At 43.4% G+C, this 18,701-nt stretch overlaps 2 protein-coding genes across 4 annotated transcripts in view; one reads left to right on the forward strand and one right to left on the reverse strand.

The window, feature by feature from the left end:
• Positions 1-18,701, forward strand: part of CENPP (centromere protein P) — a 258,919-nt gene that overhangs the window by 159,811 nt on the left and 80,407 nt on the right. The window lies entirely within an intron of this gene.
• The window catches only part of ECM2 (extracellular matrix protein 2), a 57,091-nt gene continuing 54,700 nt past the window's right edge, over positions 16,311-18,701 (reverse strand). For both annotated transcript variants that reach the window (XM_028133135.2, XM_008156874.3), the window contains one exon: positions 16,311-17,066. In XM_028133135.2, the coding sequence (XP_027988936.2) occupies positions 16,898-17,066 (169 nt within the window). In that variant the 3' untranslated portion in view covers positions 16,311-16,897. The remainder of the gene's footprint in view (positions 17,067-18,701) is intronic.

The following is an 18,701-nucleotide window of genomic DNA, read 5'->3' on the forward strand; positions in this document are numbered from 1 at the left end:
GCCCCACCCAAATAAACTACCCTTTCTTGGGCCTGGAGGTGGACCGTCCCACGCGCTGGCCCCAGGAGCCGCGGGCCTGCAGTACCTGAGGGTGCGGCTTCTGGTTTGGTGAGAATGCTTATGTCCTGTTTATTCAGTTATGTTTAGTTCAGACGTGGCTTTGTTTTTGAACTAAACATGGTACCTTGATGAACTGTGACATCTTGAAAGTTGATGGGATTTTATTAACCGGGGCTCCATGAGAGCGGCCGCTCTGATGGGAGGCCCTTGGGCCTAATCAGATTGGTTGTGCACAGGGTCTAATTTTTTAACTTTTAGCTGAAGTGTATCTGACACAAATATACACACACTATCATGGTACAGCTCAGCTTCACACACCGCACCCTGAGCAACCCTGCTGCGCTGCCACAGCCTGCCCGTCCCCAGGCCCTCCTGGCTCCGCACGCAGCCCTTCGGCGTCACAGCAGCAGGGCGCCAGGCCTTGCTTTCTCTTCTGGGTCTGCTTGCTTCTTTCAGCGTTAGGGATTTGAGACCCCGCCGGGCCCTTTTGGTTAGCAGTTATTTGTTCATTGTCATTATTGTATGGTGTTCTATGGTGTGACTGTGCCACAAATTACATACTTGACATATAGTCAGCTGGGTTCTTCCCCATTTGTAGGGCAGCTATGGACATCGAACATTCTTTGTCTGAGGCTCGTGTGTATGAAGCTTTGTTATGTGCAATGGCTGTACTTAAAAGCCTCAGCTTCTCTTGCAAAGTAAAGCTCTGTCAGTGCGCCCCTCCTTTTACGAGGCACCGCTGGGCTGGGCGGAGGGGCGGCTCTTCCTCTCGGTGCAGCGTGTGCCCCACTCTGCCTTGGCCTCTGCTCGCCCCGAGTGTCCATGCCGCTCTCCTCTCAGGCCTGTCCTCTGCACAGTTCTTCCAGGTGGCTTCGGCCTCTGCCTGCAGAGCTGGGAGGCGCTGGGGGAGGTGGTTTTGTAAAGGTGTGTGACAGCCATTTTCTCTCTCTTCTCGTGAGCCCTAAGCTTATCTTCCTCCAGCATCTTGCTTCGAGCTGGGCAGAGGGCTAGAGCATCATGCTGGCGGGTGGTGCAGACGGTTTATTCCCTCTAAACTGCAGAGAGTGTGGCTAGGGACCCCTCCAGGGCACAGACCCTACATAGTCTTGAGACTGCACCTCATGCTGTGGAGATGGCCCAGCAGGCGTGGACTCCATTTGGAAAGACCCGAAGTTTCCCCCACAGCTTCACAGGTGTTCCGGACACTGCAGTGTGCCTCCTCCTCCTTAACAGAGTGTGAGAAGCAAATGTCCTGCTGGGTTCTGCCAGGGTTCTGTGGAAGGGACTCGATCCTTCCCACATGTTTGTGATTTGTATTGTTTGGTTTTGCTTCATCAGGCTGTGCTCTAAATATCGCAGAGTTACTTTTACTATATCAAACAATATTGTTAGGAATCATGAATAACCAGCATGTTATTACATGGTAAACAGGAAAATAAATTACAAAACTGAACATGTAATAATCTCTGTACTAATACTTTATGAACACAGACATGGATTGCTATAAAAGGAACTTCAAATACAAATTTCTTGCATGGCCTGATATATTCCAACTATCCTATATAATAAAGAGGTAATATGCAAATTGACCCTCACACCCTCACAAGATGGCTGTCTACAACCAGGCCAGCAGGGGCGTTGGTGAGGGACGACCAAATGACTGAACAGCAGGCTGCGTAGGGCAACCAGGCTGGCGGGGGGGGGCAGTTGGGGGCAACCAGGCCGGCAGGGGGGGTTAGGGGGTGACCAGGTTGGCAGGGGGCCAGTTGGGGGCAACCAGGCCGGCGGGGGGGGCAGTTGGGGGAGACAAGGCCGGCAGGGGGGCAGTTGGGGGTGACCAGGCCAGCAGAGAGGCAGTAAGGGACAACCAGACCGGCTTGGGGGGGGGGGGAGCAGTAAGGGGCGACCAGGCCAGCAGGCAGAGGTGGTTAGAGGTGATCAGGCTGGCAGGGGGAGACAGTTAGGGTGATCAGGCAGGCAGGCAGGTGAGCAGTTAGGAGCCAGCGGTCCCAGATTGTGAGAGGGATGTCCCGGATTGGAGAGGGTGCAGGCTGGGCTGAGGGGACGCCTCCCCCCCCATACATGAATTTTGTGCACCAGGCCTCTAGTGTAAATATAAAAATAAATTGCTTAAGCCAAGCACATTTATAATTTCTAAGACCCTTTCCTGACCACCTCCTACTGTGGAAATGGAGTGGTCCAAGCCCAAAATGAGCTGGAAAAGACCTGAGAAACCATCTCATTCAAATTAAGAGTCCAATGCATGTGGATTAGAGGTGCGCCTTCGGAGCTCAGTGTCACTCAGGGGTTGACTTTGTGGTGTTCAGCAGCCAGTATCTGGTGTCTCCTCTTCTGTGCTCGCCTTCTAAGCACGTTGGAGTAGATTGTGTCACTCTCATGTGGTCAGAGCTACCAGGAAGTCGGCCTTTCCTTCTTTGTGAGTGATGTGAGTGCTGTGGAGAAAAGCAAAAGGGGACTGGCAGGGTGGTCAGTCAGAGAGAAGCCCTGAGGGCTGTGTGGGAGTGCCTTGCAAATAAATACAAAGTTTAAGAATGTCTAGGCAGTGGTTCTCAGCCTTCCTGATGCCGCGGCCCTCTAATACAGGTCCTCATGTGGTGGTGACCCCAACCATAAAACTATTTTCGTTGCTACTTCATAACTGTAATTTTGCTACTGTTAATGAATCGTAATGTAAATCGCGACCCACAGGTTGAGAACCGCTAGCGGGGTCGCCTAAGACCATTGGAAAACACAGATATTTACATTACAATTCATAACAGTAGCAAAATTACAGTTATGAAGTAGCAACGAAAATAATTTTATGGTTAGGGGTCACCACAACATGAGGACCTGTATTAAAGGGTCGCAGCATTAGAAAGGTTGAGAACCACTGGTCTAGGCCATTGAATCCTGTGATATGCCGTATTTTTCTGTGTATAAGATGCTAATTTTTTCTAAAATCATTAGACTGAAAATCAAGGGGCATCTTATACACGGAAGTCAGCTAAGAAGGGAGCCTCGAAGGTGCATAGCTGCCCATAACTTGTCTAACAGGCTTCCTCCAATCACGAGCCTTATTGTTACTGACGTCAGCTGATGCTGTAATTGGAGGTGGAGGTGGAGATTGTGCAGATGCAACAGGGACCTGAGCATTCTGAACCTGTAAAAATGTCAAAAAATAAAAAGATAAATACCAGTAAGCATTTGTCTTACTCTGCAAAATTCAAACTGAATGTCATCAGCTCTGCAAAGGAGCATGGAAATAGAGCTTCAGAGAGACAATGTGGACCTCCTCCCACTGCGAGTATGATCAGACAGTGGAGAAAACAGGAAGAACAACTCCTGACGATGCCAAAAAAGAAGAAGGCCTTAAGAGGAAAACCAGCAAAAGGACGAACTTGGAGCAGAGGCTTAAGGCTTGGATTAAGGAGCAGCATCAAAGTGACATGTGTGTCAACCAAGCTTATTCAGTGTCAGGCAAGGATGTTTGCAAGCGAAATGAACATTGTTGATTTTACAGAAAAGGCAAAACGGTGCTTCAATTTCATGAGGAGAGAAGAGTTGGCCAAGAGAACATGAACAAAGTTAGCTCAAAAAATGCCACCAGTTTATGAGGAGAATCTCACATATATAGACAGTGACTCAGAAGACAGCAGTGATACAATAGAAGTTGGAGAAAGTGATATGTCTGGAACTAATAGTGATGAAGAAGAGAGCAGTGATGCAGCAGAGGCTGGATAAAGTGATATGCTGCATAATATCATAGTACGGGTATGTAAACATTACCTGCGGTGATTACTAAATAAAACTGTGTTCTGTTTTATTTTTCAAATATTGATTTCTTGATTTTGGTTGGAAAAGTGTGGGGCATCTTATCCATAAGGGCATCTTATACACAGAAGAATATGGTAAAGAACGTGTGTTCTTTATGCATAACATAAAGGTCGTATATAGCACACACTCACAGATTTCTGAAAGGAATGGCTTTGATGTTCTGGGTGGTGTTTTCTGGGTGGTGTGGAATGCTCAGGTACCCTTCAGGGTGGACCAGGCGGCTTTGTGGTTCATAATGAATTGAAGATATACTGCAGGTCATGGCCCACGGGCAGGATGGAGGCTATAGATGTGTTTTGTTTGGAGCATATGGTGTTTTTTAAAATCAGGAAATTTTATATCAAATCCAAATTTACAGCATATCTTCAAAAATCAATCTGACAAAGTCAGCTCTTAATTCCTGTGCGATTCCAACTCAGGGCAGTGACCTCCCTCACATGGGCCTCCCTCCCTCTGTCCCCTGTGCCGTTGAGCACTCGCTTCTGTGATGCGCAGTTGAGGGAGATTTCCCTTGAAAACAAATTTATGCCATAAATTGTCATTTAGAATGAAGTAAGTTTATGAAGAATGAAGAACTTATACAATTTAGTTTAAAATGTTATGTGGATTTATAATATTTTTAAATGATGCCTGAAAAGTCAGTTTGTTTTGAAGAATGCTTACAAGTAAAGGTTTTGTTTTAAATAAATTGCCCAGTTTGTTCCACTGAGAAGACCTGAAAGCAGAGAGTGTGTCTGCTTTCGGGGTGTGTGTTAGGGACTGTTTCCCACTAGAAGGACCAGGTGGGGCCAGGAAAGTATGAGTCATGCTTGAAGCATCTTGGCATGCCAACAGGCATGAAAGTGAACAGAGATTGCTAAGGTTGTGTGAACAGAATATGGAAACTGGGAAGGGAGTTTGAACACCCACAGACGAATAAGGATGGCAATGGGTTATAACATGTCCGATGCAAAATCTTTTGTATAATAACGAGAGAAAAGAATCAGAGCTCCTGGAGAAGCATGCTGACTGGTGAACACAGGAGGACAAAGTCCCTGCTGTGGCTCCATCCCGGGCAGGCACATGCACAAGCCAATCAGTGAGTGCATGAGTAAGTGTTACACAAGATTGATGGTTTTCTCTCTCTAAAATCAATAAATAAAAATTTGAAAAAGAAAAAATCACCTCCATGTACCCTCCAGTATAGGTAAAGGTAATAAATGGAAGCTGAAACCACTAAGTGAAAGGATATGGATGGCAAGATATTCAGAGATCCGAAGTATTACCTTGCAGATTATCTCTTAGCTAGAGGCCTGGTGCATGAAATTCGTGCACTTGAGCAGGGGGGAGTCCCTCAGCCCAGCCTGCGCCCTCTCACAGTCCAGGACCCCCTCGCTCCTTACTACCCACCTACAGCGGTGGCAGGAGAGGCTCCCCCCACTGCCGTTGTGCTCGCCAGCTGTGAGCCCGGCTTCTGGCTAAGTGGCGCTCCCCCTGTGGGAGTGCACTGACCACCAAGGGACAGCTCCTGCGCTGAGCGTCTGCCCCCTGGTGGTCAGTATGCGTCATAGCAACCGGTCGTTCCGCCATTTGGTCAATTTGCATATTATGTTTTAATATATAGGATTACAAGGTGATAAAGATCCCACCTTACGTTAATGTCTCAGCATCGCCACTAACAGGCCAGCCCGGCATTTTGAGCCTCCTGTTATGATGCAAAAAGAAGCATGTGACATCACCTATGTAGGATTCTTTCCAAAAATGTTTTGACTAAATTTAATCTTGAGGAAGCAATTGGGCAAATGCAGATTAACTGACATTCTACAATGTAGCTGACTTGGACCCTTCAACAAAGTTAAGAAATTGCTACTCTAGCGAAGATGAGCGGGTCAGGATGTGAGCTCAGTTAGATCTGAACTACACACACACACACACACACACACACACACACATACAGGAAGTTAGGACATGGTTGGGGTATTTGGGGGAATCTGATATAGACTGTATGTTAGGTGATAGTTAATGTTAAATTTCTTGGATTTCATAATGTGAAGGATGTGATCATCGTCTCATGGTTATGTAAGAAAATGTTCTTAAAAGACTCTTAGGGAAGTGATATGTTATAATATCTACAACTTACATTCAAATGTTCCAGACCCTGTCCCCTGCAAGTACATAAATATGTATGTGTAGATGTATAGACATATGGATATGCAAAGAGATAAAATGAATGTGAAAAAATACTATTAATTGGTGAATGTGAGTGAAGAGTATAAAGATGTTCGTTATATAATTCTTTTAACTTTTATGTGGCCTTAGAAATATTCCTAAATAAAGGGGGAATAAATGCTAAATAATTGTTGGAAATAAGGCAGTTTGCCTTAAAAGTAATTTTAACTCTTTGTTGTATCCTTACCTCTAATTAAATATTTACATGTAAAACTTATTTTATGTTAATTAAGGAGTTACCCTAGAAGGGATTCTTAACCTAGAGTACATGAATCCTTAGAGAATTTGTGAAAGGTTATATGAATCTTTTGATAACATGCAGTCTTTTTCTGTATAGAAGGCTCATTATAGTTTTCATGATATCATCAAAGGCATCCATCCTTTAAATAGTTAGGAAATATTGCCCTATAATAGATTTACAATTTCTAGTGCAATCTTCATTCTGAGTACCACATTAGTAGTTAAATTTGTCTTTCAGACAGTGCACATATACATTTGGTAATTGTGAACGAAATTTTCAACTTATTCAAAACAAATGAACCTTCATCAGAATCTTACTTACAAAAAGGTTTGCTTATGTTGGCACACAATGCAATATACAGATCATGTATCATAGAAATGTACACTTGAAACCTATATGATCCTATTAATCAATATCACCCAAATAAATTTAATAAAAATTTTTTTTAAAGATTTGCTTGCATCAGCTGATAGTTTAATGTAAGTTTATTTGACCACAGAGATCCTGTTACTTAGGAACACACAATGACATTTTAATAACATGATGTATTTCTCTTCCAAACTAATGTGTGTTTAGTGCAATCGCGTGTTATGTTTAAAGCGGTCTGTTTTCCCTTGTGTGTACTCACATTCCTCACATTTTGTGCAAAGGAAAAAATATGCTAGGTTTGATTTTATCTCCATGTTAATGTAGAAAAAGAAACATAACTTCAAAGAAGAAATAGTCATGCTTTTTTTTTTTTTTTAGTTGAGTGATCACTAAGCTCTTCATCAAGTGAGAAACATTCCCTTCTCTGTAAACAGCTGGGGCAGAGCGACTGTCACTGGCGTTCAGTCTCCACTGCTTCTGTGCAGCACGAGGCCGCTCGGACCTGGGTCATGAGTTAGAACGTGCCGACATGTTGTTTAGATGCATAGGACTGAGCGTGTCTGTTTTAGTTTTTGTTTTAATTTAATAAATCTTTATTGTTCAGATTATTACAATTGTTCCTCTTTTTTTCCCCCCATAGCTCCCCTCCACCCGGTTCCCACCCCACCCTCTGCCCTTACCTCCCCACCACTGTCCTCATCCATAGGTGTATGATTTTTGTCCAGTCTCTTCCCGCACCTCCCACACCCCCTTACCCCCCGAGAATTGTCAGTCCACTCCCTTTGTATGCCCCTGATTCTATTATATTCACCAGTTTATTCTGTTCATCAGGTTTTTAATTCACTTGATTTTTAGATTCACTTGTTGACAGACATGTATTTGTTGTTCATAATTTTTATCTTTACCTTTTTCTTCTTCTTCCTCTTCTTAAAGAATACCTTTCAGCATTTCATATAATACTGGTTTGGTGGTGATGAACTCCTTTAGCTTTTTCTTTTCTGTGAAGCTCTTTATCTGACCTTCAATTCTGAATGATAACTTTGCTGGGTAGAGTAATCTTGGTTGTAGGTTCTTGCTATTCATCACTTCTTGCCACTCCCGTCTGGCCTGCATAGTTTCTGTTGAGAAATCAGCTGACAGTCCTATGGGCACTCTCTTGTAGGTAACTAACTGTTTTTCTTTTGCTGCTTTTAATATTCTCTCTTTGTCTTTTGCTCTTGGCATTTTAATTATGATGTGTCTTGGTGTGGTCCTCTTTGGATTCCTTTTGTTTGGGGTTCTCTGTGCTTCCTGGACTTGTAAGTCTATTTCTTTCACCAGGTGGGGGAAGTTTTCTGTCATTATTTCTTCAAATAGGTTTTCAGTATCTTGCTCTCTCTCTCCTTCTGGCACCCCCATAATGCGGATGTTGGTATGCTTGAAGTTGTCCCAGAGGCTTCTTACACTATCTTCAAATTTTTGGCTTCTTTTTTCTTTTTGCTTTTCCGGTTGAGTGTTTTTTGCTTCTTTGTATTTCAAATCTTTGACTTGATTCTTGCGATCCTCTAGTCTGCTGTTGGGTCTCTGTATAATATTTTTTATTTCAGTCAGTGTATGTTTAATTTCTAGTTGGTCCTTTTTCATATCCTCAAGGGTCTCGCTAGATTTATCAGCCTTTTCTAGGAAATTCTTGAAAAACCTTATAACCATGGTTTTGAACTCTATAGCCAGTTGTTTGCTTTCCTCCATTTCTTTCGTTTGTGATCTGTTTCTTTGTCTCCGCATTTTCGCTGCTTCCCTGAGTTGGTAGGGTAGCTTTGTGTGCTAGGTGCCCTATAGGGCCCAGTGGGTCGGCCTCCCCAGTTACCTGAGGTGGACACTCTTGGTGCACCCCTTTGTGGGCTGTGTGCACAGCCTTGTTGTAGTTAAGTCTTGATTGTTGTTGGTATCACTCGGAGGGATTGACTTCCAGGCCATTTGGCTGTGAGGATCACCTGTATCTACGCCGGGAGAACTTCTGTGCTGGAGACAATCTTATGAGACAGGACTTGCAAAATTGCAAAAGCCTCTGTGCTCAGCTTGGATGAGGTGGAGTCTCAGGGCTGAGCAGACAGTCTTGGCTTCCCGTCAGCCCTGCCCTATGAGGCCCCTGGGTCTCAGTGTCCCTCGGTAATCGCTGGAAGCACCTCTGAGAGAAAGCCACCCTCAAGTTTCGCCCGCTGCCAGACAGTCCAGTTTCTCCCCCAATGAATCTGGATTCCCAGATTCTCGCCCGGAACTGGAGTTCAGCGCAGTGGGGAGTTTCTGTTTCCCATCTGCTAGAGAAAACCAGCGGCACACTCTGCAGTCAGTCCTCTCTGCGCGCACTTGCGCGTGCGCCTCCAGACCTCTGCTTTTTGCGGCTCCCCTGAGTTTCTGCCTGACAGTCCAGATTCTCCCCGTATAAGCCTGGGGCCCCAGGGTCTCTCCCAGAACTGGGGTTCAGTGCAGTCGGAACTGGCGTTCAGTGCAGTCGGGAGTTTTTGTCTCCTTTCTGCTAGAGAAAATCAGCCAGGCACTCAGCCGTTCGCGTGCGTCTCCGTACCTTAGCCTTTTGCAGCTCCTCTGATTCTCCGTGTGCTTTCCTCTTTTCTTCTGGTTGTAGAATTTCCACTCAGCCAGCTTTCCTGTGGTTCTGGATGATGTCCGTTTTGTCTTTTAGTTGTAGTTTTGAAATTGTTGTGCGAGGCAGCATTTTAGGTATTTACCTATGCCGCCATTTTGGTTTCTCCCTTGTCTGTTTTAGTTTTGCTAAAAATTTTTTATAAATGCCTCTGGATCTGTTGGATTAGTTTCAGTCACAGGGGCAGTAATGAAATAATTAAACTCCCCAGTAAAAAAAAAAAAAATCTGCTCCTAAACTTTTCTCAAGTGTATGACAAGGTGTAGTTCAGACTCGGCATTTACGGAGGGGTGGCCCCTGCTCACGAGCGCTGCCCTAGGGCACCTGCACTGGGAGATGGATGTGGGCGGGCGTGACTCAGGACAGGCCCTCACGCCCGGGTCGCTGTGGGCACCACTGTGGGTCCCGCTGGAGCCTGGCCCTCGTCTGAGAGTGCACGCTGACTCCATCCTGGTGTGATAGGCCTGCCATTCTCCCGCTATATTTCACACTCTAAGGAATGAAGTTCCTTGAATAATTAGCATCTACCATGTTAGAGGCCTGGCAGCCTTGAGCAAGTCACTGAACCTTCCTGCCTGCTGGTTTCCCAGCCCCTGACCTGACATTCACCGAGTGCCTGGCACTCTCATGGACATCACCCCGTTCAACCTTCCCCGCAGCCTTGGGAGATAGATGTTGTTCCCCCAATTGAAGGCATGTGGCAAACTAGAAATCAGAGTATGACTTGGCCAAGTCCACAGTCAAAGGGATTCCAGTTCAGAACCATGAGGCTCATTCCTGTTTAGCTACAAAAGGTGAACCACATGTTCCGTAGACTTCTAGGATGTAGGGGCCCCGGGTCATCTGGCATAAGTGAGAGCTGGCCGGGACTTCTGACTCTTCGCGGTACTGTTAATGTTTTTGAATTTTAAGTTTACCTCATTCAACTGCAGACAGGAACAGTTATCGTCGTCAGTCTGTAAATACCTCTCCTATGAGGACACTGTTTCCTAAATAAGGGAATGTGGTGGAATAGATATCGTAGAGGGTTTCACCCAGCCCTTGAAGTTTTCACTTAAACAGCAGAATCTGAGTATTTCATTCTTTTATGTCAGCATCTAAGAACTGAGTGATCCATGGTGTGCTTAAATGATGGCTTTGGGGACATAAGCAATGTTGCTGCTATGCAGAGCAGCCAGTTGATTCCTAAGTATTACCAGTTGTCAGAATGTGACTTGTTTATACAGTGTGCTCTAAGCTTTCTGATGTTCTTACCAGGAAATATTAATAAGAGAAATCATTCTTTATTAATTTTATGAATATATAAATCTTTTCCAATTCAGTTTATCACTTTTTCTGTACAAATCCTTAAAATGTACAGATTCCTTTCTGTTATTTAGGAGTAGTGTTAACATCAGCTGGGTCCTGGGTGGAAATGAGTGTAATTTCACTTAATCCTCTGCCATCTTGGATTTTTAGTCAAAATCTGTTATCTTAAGAAGTAATTGACTTTGTCTTAATGAGGCCAACTCCTAAATGATGGAGTCATTTGACAGTGAGAGCCAAAGGAGAGGTTCTTGCATCTTCCTCACCCTTTTGGCAGCACCCAATTCACCAGGTACCTGTGCCCTCAAATTCAAAAGTGCACACGCCCATTCTCCGGCATCCACACTTCCCGCTTTGTGGACTTCAATCAGCAGATGCAGGTTAAGGCCAAAGTCAGACAGAGATGGAGGATGCATGAGCCTAGTCTGTGCCACGCCCTAGCCATCCTGCAGAACTTGCGCCCCGCTGACTGCCTTTCAGGGTTTTCCGGGTCAAAGGTCAGCAGTCTTTGGTTGTTGCAGATGTGCTCAGCTAATCCCACTCTGTGGTGCTGGAGCTCGAAGGAACAGACACACCAACTAAACGTTCTTGCCCAGATACACAGAGTTTGACTGCATCCAGGCACCTGTGACCTGGCCCCTGAGAAGCGTTTGCTCAGGCCACACTCTGCAGCCTGGTTGTTGGGCAGAAGGTGAGAGGAGGGCCAGGGCCTTTGGTTGCATGTTCTTTGTGAATCTTAAAACGTGGCATGTGATTTAGTTAGTTTAGTTAGTGCCTTTCCATTTGTTTTAAGGAACAAAGGAGGAACAGTGGCAGCTAGCTCTTTCCAATGGCATCAAAGCTGCTTCAAAGGAAGAGTCTTAAGGAATATGTCCTCCTTAGGCCCATGACCCCTGCTGGGCCGCACTTAGCACTGGCCTGTCCACACAGCTGCTCTGTGGTTGAGCTAATTGAGTCCCAGGAAAGGGAAACGACTGCCCAGTTCATCATCAGGACCAAGGTGGGCACTAGGTATCCCATCCTGGGGCAGTTACTTCTTTACGACTCCAGGCTATACATGCCTTCACCATATCATGTCGTTAGTGCTTTTTGAAATAGTATCTATAATAATAAAAGCGTAATATGCTAATTAGAGCAGAACGACCTTCCAGACGTCATTCCGGACGTCCTTCCAGACGAAGCCACGGCAGCGGGGGCTGAGACAGAGGTGGTTAGGGGTGATCAGACAGGCAGACGAGTGGTTAGGGGCAATCAGGCAGGCAGGAAGAGTGGTTATGGGCTATGAGGCAGGCAGGCAGGCCAGCAGTTAGGAGCCAGTGGTCCCGGATTGCGAGAGGGATGTCTGACTGCCGGTTTAGGCCCGATCCCTATGGATCGGGCCTAAACCGGCAGTCGGACATCCCCCTAAGGGTCTCGGATTGTGAGAAGGTGCAGTCCGGGCCTCTAGTCTTATCTATAATAAGCCAAGTCTCAAAATTAAAAATGTAGTTAGTATTCCTTGTACATATGTGCAAAGATGACACCATTAATATTTTCAGACCATGACTAGATCAGCAGTTCCTTTGTATACATATGTGTTAGTAATTATAGCATACTTCTGAAGCCAAACAGGACATCTGCGTGTTTTTTAACATTGTATTGTGAAGAATGTTTTCTATAAGGACATTGATCACTTTTTTAAAAATGTATTTAAAACTTCCTATGCAGAGCATGGTGAAATTTCAAGGCTGCAAAAGTTCAGTGCCAGACATTTTATATTTTAATTATAGTAAAATCAGTTGAAATAACTGATTTTTTTCTTCTGACTTAAGAACAAAGCTTCTGTCAGTCATTCTGATTTTCAGCCTTCCTAGAGATTCTGCTCCCCACAGGGTGTCCCTGAGCGCACAGTAGGGTCTCACTGTGCTCCTGGGCTCATGCCCTCCAAGGCTGCTGGGAATGGCTCAGTCTTCCTGGGTCTCATGAGGCTTGGACACTCTTAAAACTTGGGGCCAGGGGGACACAGGAAAAGGGAGCTCAGGACTCACCATGCTTCATTGCTTCTCCACCCTGTTCTGCCTGCCTCTTGGTTTGCTTGTCCTTTTGATTTCCTACTTATTGCTCCTACCACACTGGGTGCTCCCAGAGCAGTCCTCATCTAATCTTATCTCTGTTCCTTTCATTAGAGGCTGAGATAAGAAAGCTGGTCTTATCTAAATGGAGAAGGAGTGTAGGAGAGGCTCGGTATCCCTCTGTGTTGTCCCAGGGTGCTAAGTCTGTTGAATCACTTTATTCAGTTGGAGTCCCCTCCAACAATGATTTTGTTTACTGCTTAGATTGCCTTTAACCAGCGATTTTTAACCTTTTTCATCTCATGGCACACACTAATTACTAAAATTTCGTGGTATACCAAAAAAATATGGGTTTTTTTTTTTTTTTTGCTGATCTGACAAAAGAAATAGGTATAATTTTGATTCGTTCACACAGGATGGCTATTGTTTTGATGGCTGTTATCATTTTATTAAAGTACATTTTTATTTATTTCAGAGAGAAAGGGAGAGGGAGAGAGATATAGAACCATCCATGATGAGAGAGAATCATGGATTGGCTGCCTCCTGCGTGCCCCCTATTGGGGATCGAGCCCACAACTTGGGCATGTGCCCTGACCAAGAATTGAACCGTGACTTCCTGGTTCTCAGGTTGACACTCAACCACTGAGCCACACCAGCGGGGCTGCTGTTGTCACTTTTTGACAATGTAAGAGAAAAGGAGGTCAGTGTCCCTGACTAGTCAGGTATTGCATGTTTCTAAGATACTTGAGGTATACCAGTTGAAAATCACTGTAGGTCTATGCATTTATACTCACACTAGAGGCCCGGTGCACGAAATTCGTGCACGGAGGGGGGTTGTCCCTCAGCCCAGCCTGTACCCTCTCCAATATGGGACCCCTCGAGGGATGTCCGACTGCCCGTTTAGGCCCGATCCTGGTGGGCAGTCGGATCCCTAAAACGGGCAGTCGGACATCCCTCTCACAATCCAGGACTGCTGGCTCCCAACTGCTTGCCTGCCTGCCTTCCTGATTGCCACTAACCGCTTCTGCCTTCCAGCCTGATCACCCCCTAACCACTCTGCTGCCAGCCTGTTTGCCCCCAACTTCCCTCCTCTGCCGGCCTGGTCACCCCTAACTGCCCTCTCCTGCAGGGTTGATCACCTCCAACTGCCCTCCCTTGTAGGCTTGGTCCCTCTCAACTGCCCTCCCTTGCAGGCCGGGTACCTCCCAACTGCCCTCTCCTGCTGGCCATCTTGTGGTGGCCATCTTGTGTCCACATGGGGGAAGGATCTTTGACCACATGGGGGCAGCTATATTGTGTGTTGCAGTGATGGTCAATCTGCATATTACTCTTTTATTAGATAGGATAGAGGCCTGGTACAGGGGTGAGGGCCAGCTGGTTTGCCCTGAAGGGTGTCCCAGATCAGGTGGGGGTTCCCTTGGGGTGTGGGGCGGCCTGAGCGAGGGGCCTGTGATGGTTTGCAGGCCGGCCATGCCCCCTGGCAACCCAAGCAGAGGCCCTGGTATCTGGAATTTATTTTCCTTCTACAATTGAAACTTTGTAGCCTGGAGCGGAGCCAAGTCTGGGGCTCCCCTCCGAGGCCGGCAGCCATTTGTGTTGGTGTTATAATTGAAACTTTGTTGCCTTAAGCGGATGGACCCGGCCAGGGTGTGCGGAAAGCTTTGCTTCCCCTGTTGCCGGCAGCAACCCTGGCCTGCTCTCTCAAGCTCCATTCTGTCGCCATTTGTTTGAATTTGTTTACCTTCTATAATTGAAACTTTGTAGCTTGAGTGGAGGCTTAGGCCTGGCAAAGGCAGGCAGAAAGCTTGGCTTCCTCTGTTACCTAGGAAACCTTGCTCTCTGTGGCTGTAGCCATCTTGGTTTGGGTTAATTTGCATACTCGCTCTAATTGGATGGTGGGCGTGGTTTGTGGGTGTGTCGGAGGTATGGTCAATTTGCATATTTGTCTATTATTAGATAGGATAGCAAGAAGCACTGCACAAGGTTTCTTGTTAAATGAATGGATAGCCATATCTTCTTATTTTCACTTATCTCGTAAATTCACCTTGGCCAGTTTAAATTAGTTAATGCTCCTACATTCTGAAACTAGTTATATATCTCAACTTTTTGTTCCATAAGATTATTTTTCTGTTTTTAACCACCTAGTTTAAGCCTTGACTTTTGATTCTAACAATCTCCATCACATTATTATTCTTGTTTATGTTATAATCTCAAAATAGCTATTAAGACAAGGGGACTTAGAAAGAAGGGCTTAGAAATTATATGCTCAAATGGGTAAACTGAACTTTTCACAAGTTGGCTAGGATGATCAAGATTGGCACTCAGGTACTTGATTCCTGGTATAATTATACCTGATTCCTGGTATAATTTGAAATAGTTTTATCTGTAATAATCAACTTTGGTGAATATGCTAGTTGGTCTCAATTTTATATGAAACGTACACACATGCATATACACTTCCCAGATGCTTTTCATGTTGTGCTTCTCATAACAGCCTTGTGAGGTGAGGGTGGGAGGTTCTGACGGTGGTGAGAGAACTATTAAAAGATTAAATAACTGCAGTTCAAGATTAGCGTAGCCTCTGCAAGGGTGCCAAGGCTGGAACTTTCAAGACACAAAACTGATAGTAACAAAGAAGTCAACAGAGTTTCTATATGTGTCTATTATAAATTATTTTAGAATAAAGATAAAAGGTCATTTCCTACTGAAAATTTTAATATATGGTTTTGATAGTGTCTGATATATAGTGACTATTGATAGTTTTGTGTTAAGTTGAACTGAGTGGAAGGATACATACACTTGAGCAAATCAGGGCAAGGAAGATGGGTGCTAAGAGTGATCAATAGCGCAAAGATTCCAAAATCTCACGCGTTAGGTTACATTTATAAGTGTACAGTCAAGGATAAAGAATATCTATTTTGCCGAAACCGGTTTGGCTCAGTGGATAGAGCGTCAGTCTGTGGACTGAAAGGTCCCGGGTTCGATTCCGGTCAGGGGCATGTGCATTGGTTGCAGGCACATCCCCATCCCCGGTAGGGGGTGTGCAGGAGGCAGCTGGTCGATGTTTCTCTCTCATCGATGTTTCTAGCTCTCTATCCCTCTCCCTTCCTCTCTGTGAAAAATCAATAAAATATATTTTAAAAAAATAAAAAATAAAAGAATATCTATTTTAAGCAAACTCCATTGCTTTTCATAAAATCTTTTGATCTTGAATAAAGAAATATGGTAATCTTAATATACTATTACACTTCTTAGACTTGCAGAAAACTTTCAAAATAGTATGGACATGTATATCCTTCTCCCAGCTTCCCCTAATATTAATAATCACATTAATAACCATAGTACAATGATCAACACCAGGAAATTAACATTATAATAGTGTTTTAATTTCACACGTATAATTAATAGAAGAAACTAAAGCTAACCCAGTAATTAAGTGTACTTATACCAATAATTGTATCATCAGTTCTTTAAGAAAAAAATTTTTTTAATAAAATTTTTTTAAAATATTTTTTTTATTGATTTCTTAGAGAGGAAAGGAGAGGGAGAGAGAGATGGAAAAATCAATGATGAGAGAGAATCATTGATCAGCTGCCTCCTGCCTGCCCTCTAGTGGGGATTGAACCCACAACCTGGGCATGTGCCCTTGACCAGAATCGAGCCCGGCACCCTTCAGTCCACAGGCTGACGCTCTATCCACTGAGCCAAACCAGCTAGGATCGAAAATTAATATATTATTGTTTTAATGTTGGAGTAATAAACAGAACACTCATTCATAACTTCCACCTGTAATTTTTTTCTGTTAACTTCCTGGTTTTGAACCAAAACATACACGATTTGTAAATGGCCTTCAGGTGTCCGCTGATAGCGCTGGTCACAGGCTGCTGGTCAAGGACACGCATACTTTGTCCCAGATTCTCGCAGTCTGCTCAGCAGTGCACAGCCTCCTGCTTCCTGAGGGAGCCCTGCAGGGGGATGGCTTCATTCTCGAGCGTGAAACTGAAGGCTTCGCTAAAAGTTCTAGAAGATTAAACCTTCTAGATATATTTTTGGTTGTTCATCTCTTATGAATCAGGTAGACTAGCGTAATAATACTGAATGTAACATAACATGATGTCTTTCTTGATGATAAATGCTGCTACAGTAAATATATAAATACAGGTTTTAATTGACAAAGGAAATATGGAATTACTTTATATTCTGTGGCTTAAGAACAATACTTGAATATGATCTTATGCATGAAAATGCATAGGATGATATTTCTCTTGTTTTAATATAATTGTTTTCAAGATGAAGATGTTCCAGTGTTGAATCATCGTCTTCTTTGGCATTGCAGATTTGTTCTGGGAGAATATGCCTAAGGAAAAGTAGACATGAAAGTCAAAATGGTCCAAGTAATATACTGCCTTCATAATTTAGGAGTTAAATTTTATATTTATTTTTAAATTTTATTTTTTCATTTAATAATGTTAGATCCCTTTTTTATATTATATACCAGAAAAGATTCAGAATACATCAAAGATCTAAATGTGAGTAAATGAAGGCATAAATGTATTAGAATAACAAAAGCGTGGTTGTGCCCTGGGTTCGGGGAAGATCTTCCTACTTGTGACGTAAACTAGAATTACTGAAAGATGAGATTAATAAATTGACTACTGGGTGTTAAAGAATGCACTTAAAAGACAAATGGCAAACTAGGAGCAGATATTTGCAACTTTTATCACAGATAAAGGGCTTATATACAAAGACCTAAACATCTAGAAGGAAAGGGGAAAAGAGAAAAAAAAAGAAGGTAACTAGTTCACAAAAGAAACAATGAAATGTGTAAATGTGAAAAGATGCTCGGGTTCATTCAGGATGAGAGAACTGGAAATTGAAAGTATGCTGGCAGATCACTCTCACCAGACTTGCTACCCAAACGTCCAAAAGCTCGTCCACATGTCCTGACAATTAGGCTGTGGAGCACCAAACACCACTGAGAGGAATTCACTGCTCCATCCAAAAGATCTTTGCATTATCTAGCAAAATTACATGTGTATTTTATCACCCTGCAGTCCCAGTTTTAGGAATTGATCCCAAAGTTAGACTGAAAAATAAAAAACAATTGAACAAAGTTGTGCATTTTGGCATTTGTAGTTAGTGAAAGAATGGAAACAATAAAATGTGTATCAATAAGGAACTGGTTGCATAACATATCTGCAAAGTGAAATACTATTCAGTTATAAAATGGAATGAGGAAATTCTTTATATACTGATATGGAATGATATCCTTGACATAATGATAATTTAAAAAAAGTAAAGAGTGAAAGTAAGCACATTCTCTAGAGAGGGAAATGAAGTCTTCTGTGGAATATTTGTATGGTAATTATGGGGAGGATGGGGGAATATTAATATGCATGTATGTATTTACATACTGGAAATACTGGAAAATGCTTCCAATATTTTCCAAAAGAAATACTGGAAGGATAAACTAGAAGTTAATTTACAACTTTAAACTGTGGGGAAGGATGGATTACAGTGTAAGGGACAAACATAGGAGAAAGACTTCTTTGTTATAACGTTTTGACGTTGGAATCATATAAATGTTTAACATGGGAAAAATAATATTAAATAGAAAAATAACACTTGCTAAAAACCAAAAGTGAAGACCATTTCTGAGTATGTATTAAGTTGTTGACATATTGTGACAGATAAAACGGCTATATTTCAGGTATGCATCCTTTGTGGAGCATACTCTAAAGACAAATAGAGCTACCAAAAATATCACAAACTCTCTTGTGTTACTCATAATAATGATATTATCATTTTCATACTAATGTTTACATATTTTAATATAATAAGTGTAAATTGATATTGTTGGAAACCTAGATTTTCAATGTAAGATAAGTATAAAACAAAAGGATACTCTATAATGTTAGATTTGAATTGGGAGTGTCAGTATAAACTCATTCTTTTTCTTTACAAAATACACTGGTGGGGTTCCTCAGCCTGG

The sequence above is a fragment of the Eptesicus fuscus genome, chromosome 15 (genome assembly GCF_027574615.1).
Source record: "Eptesicus fuscus isolate TK198812 chromosome 15, DD_ASM_mEF_20220401, whole genome shotgun sequence".
Taxonomy (NCBI): Eukaryota; Metazoa; Chordata; class Mammalia; order Chiroptera; family Vespertilionidae; genus Eptesicus; species Eptesicus fuscus.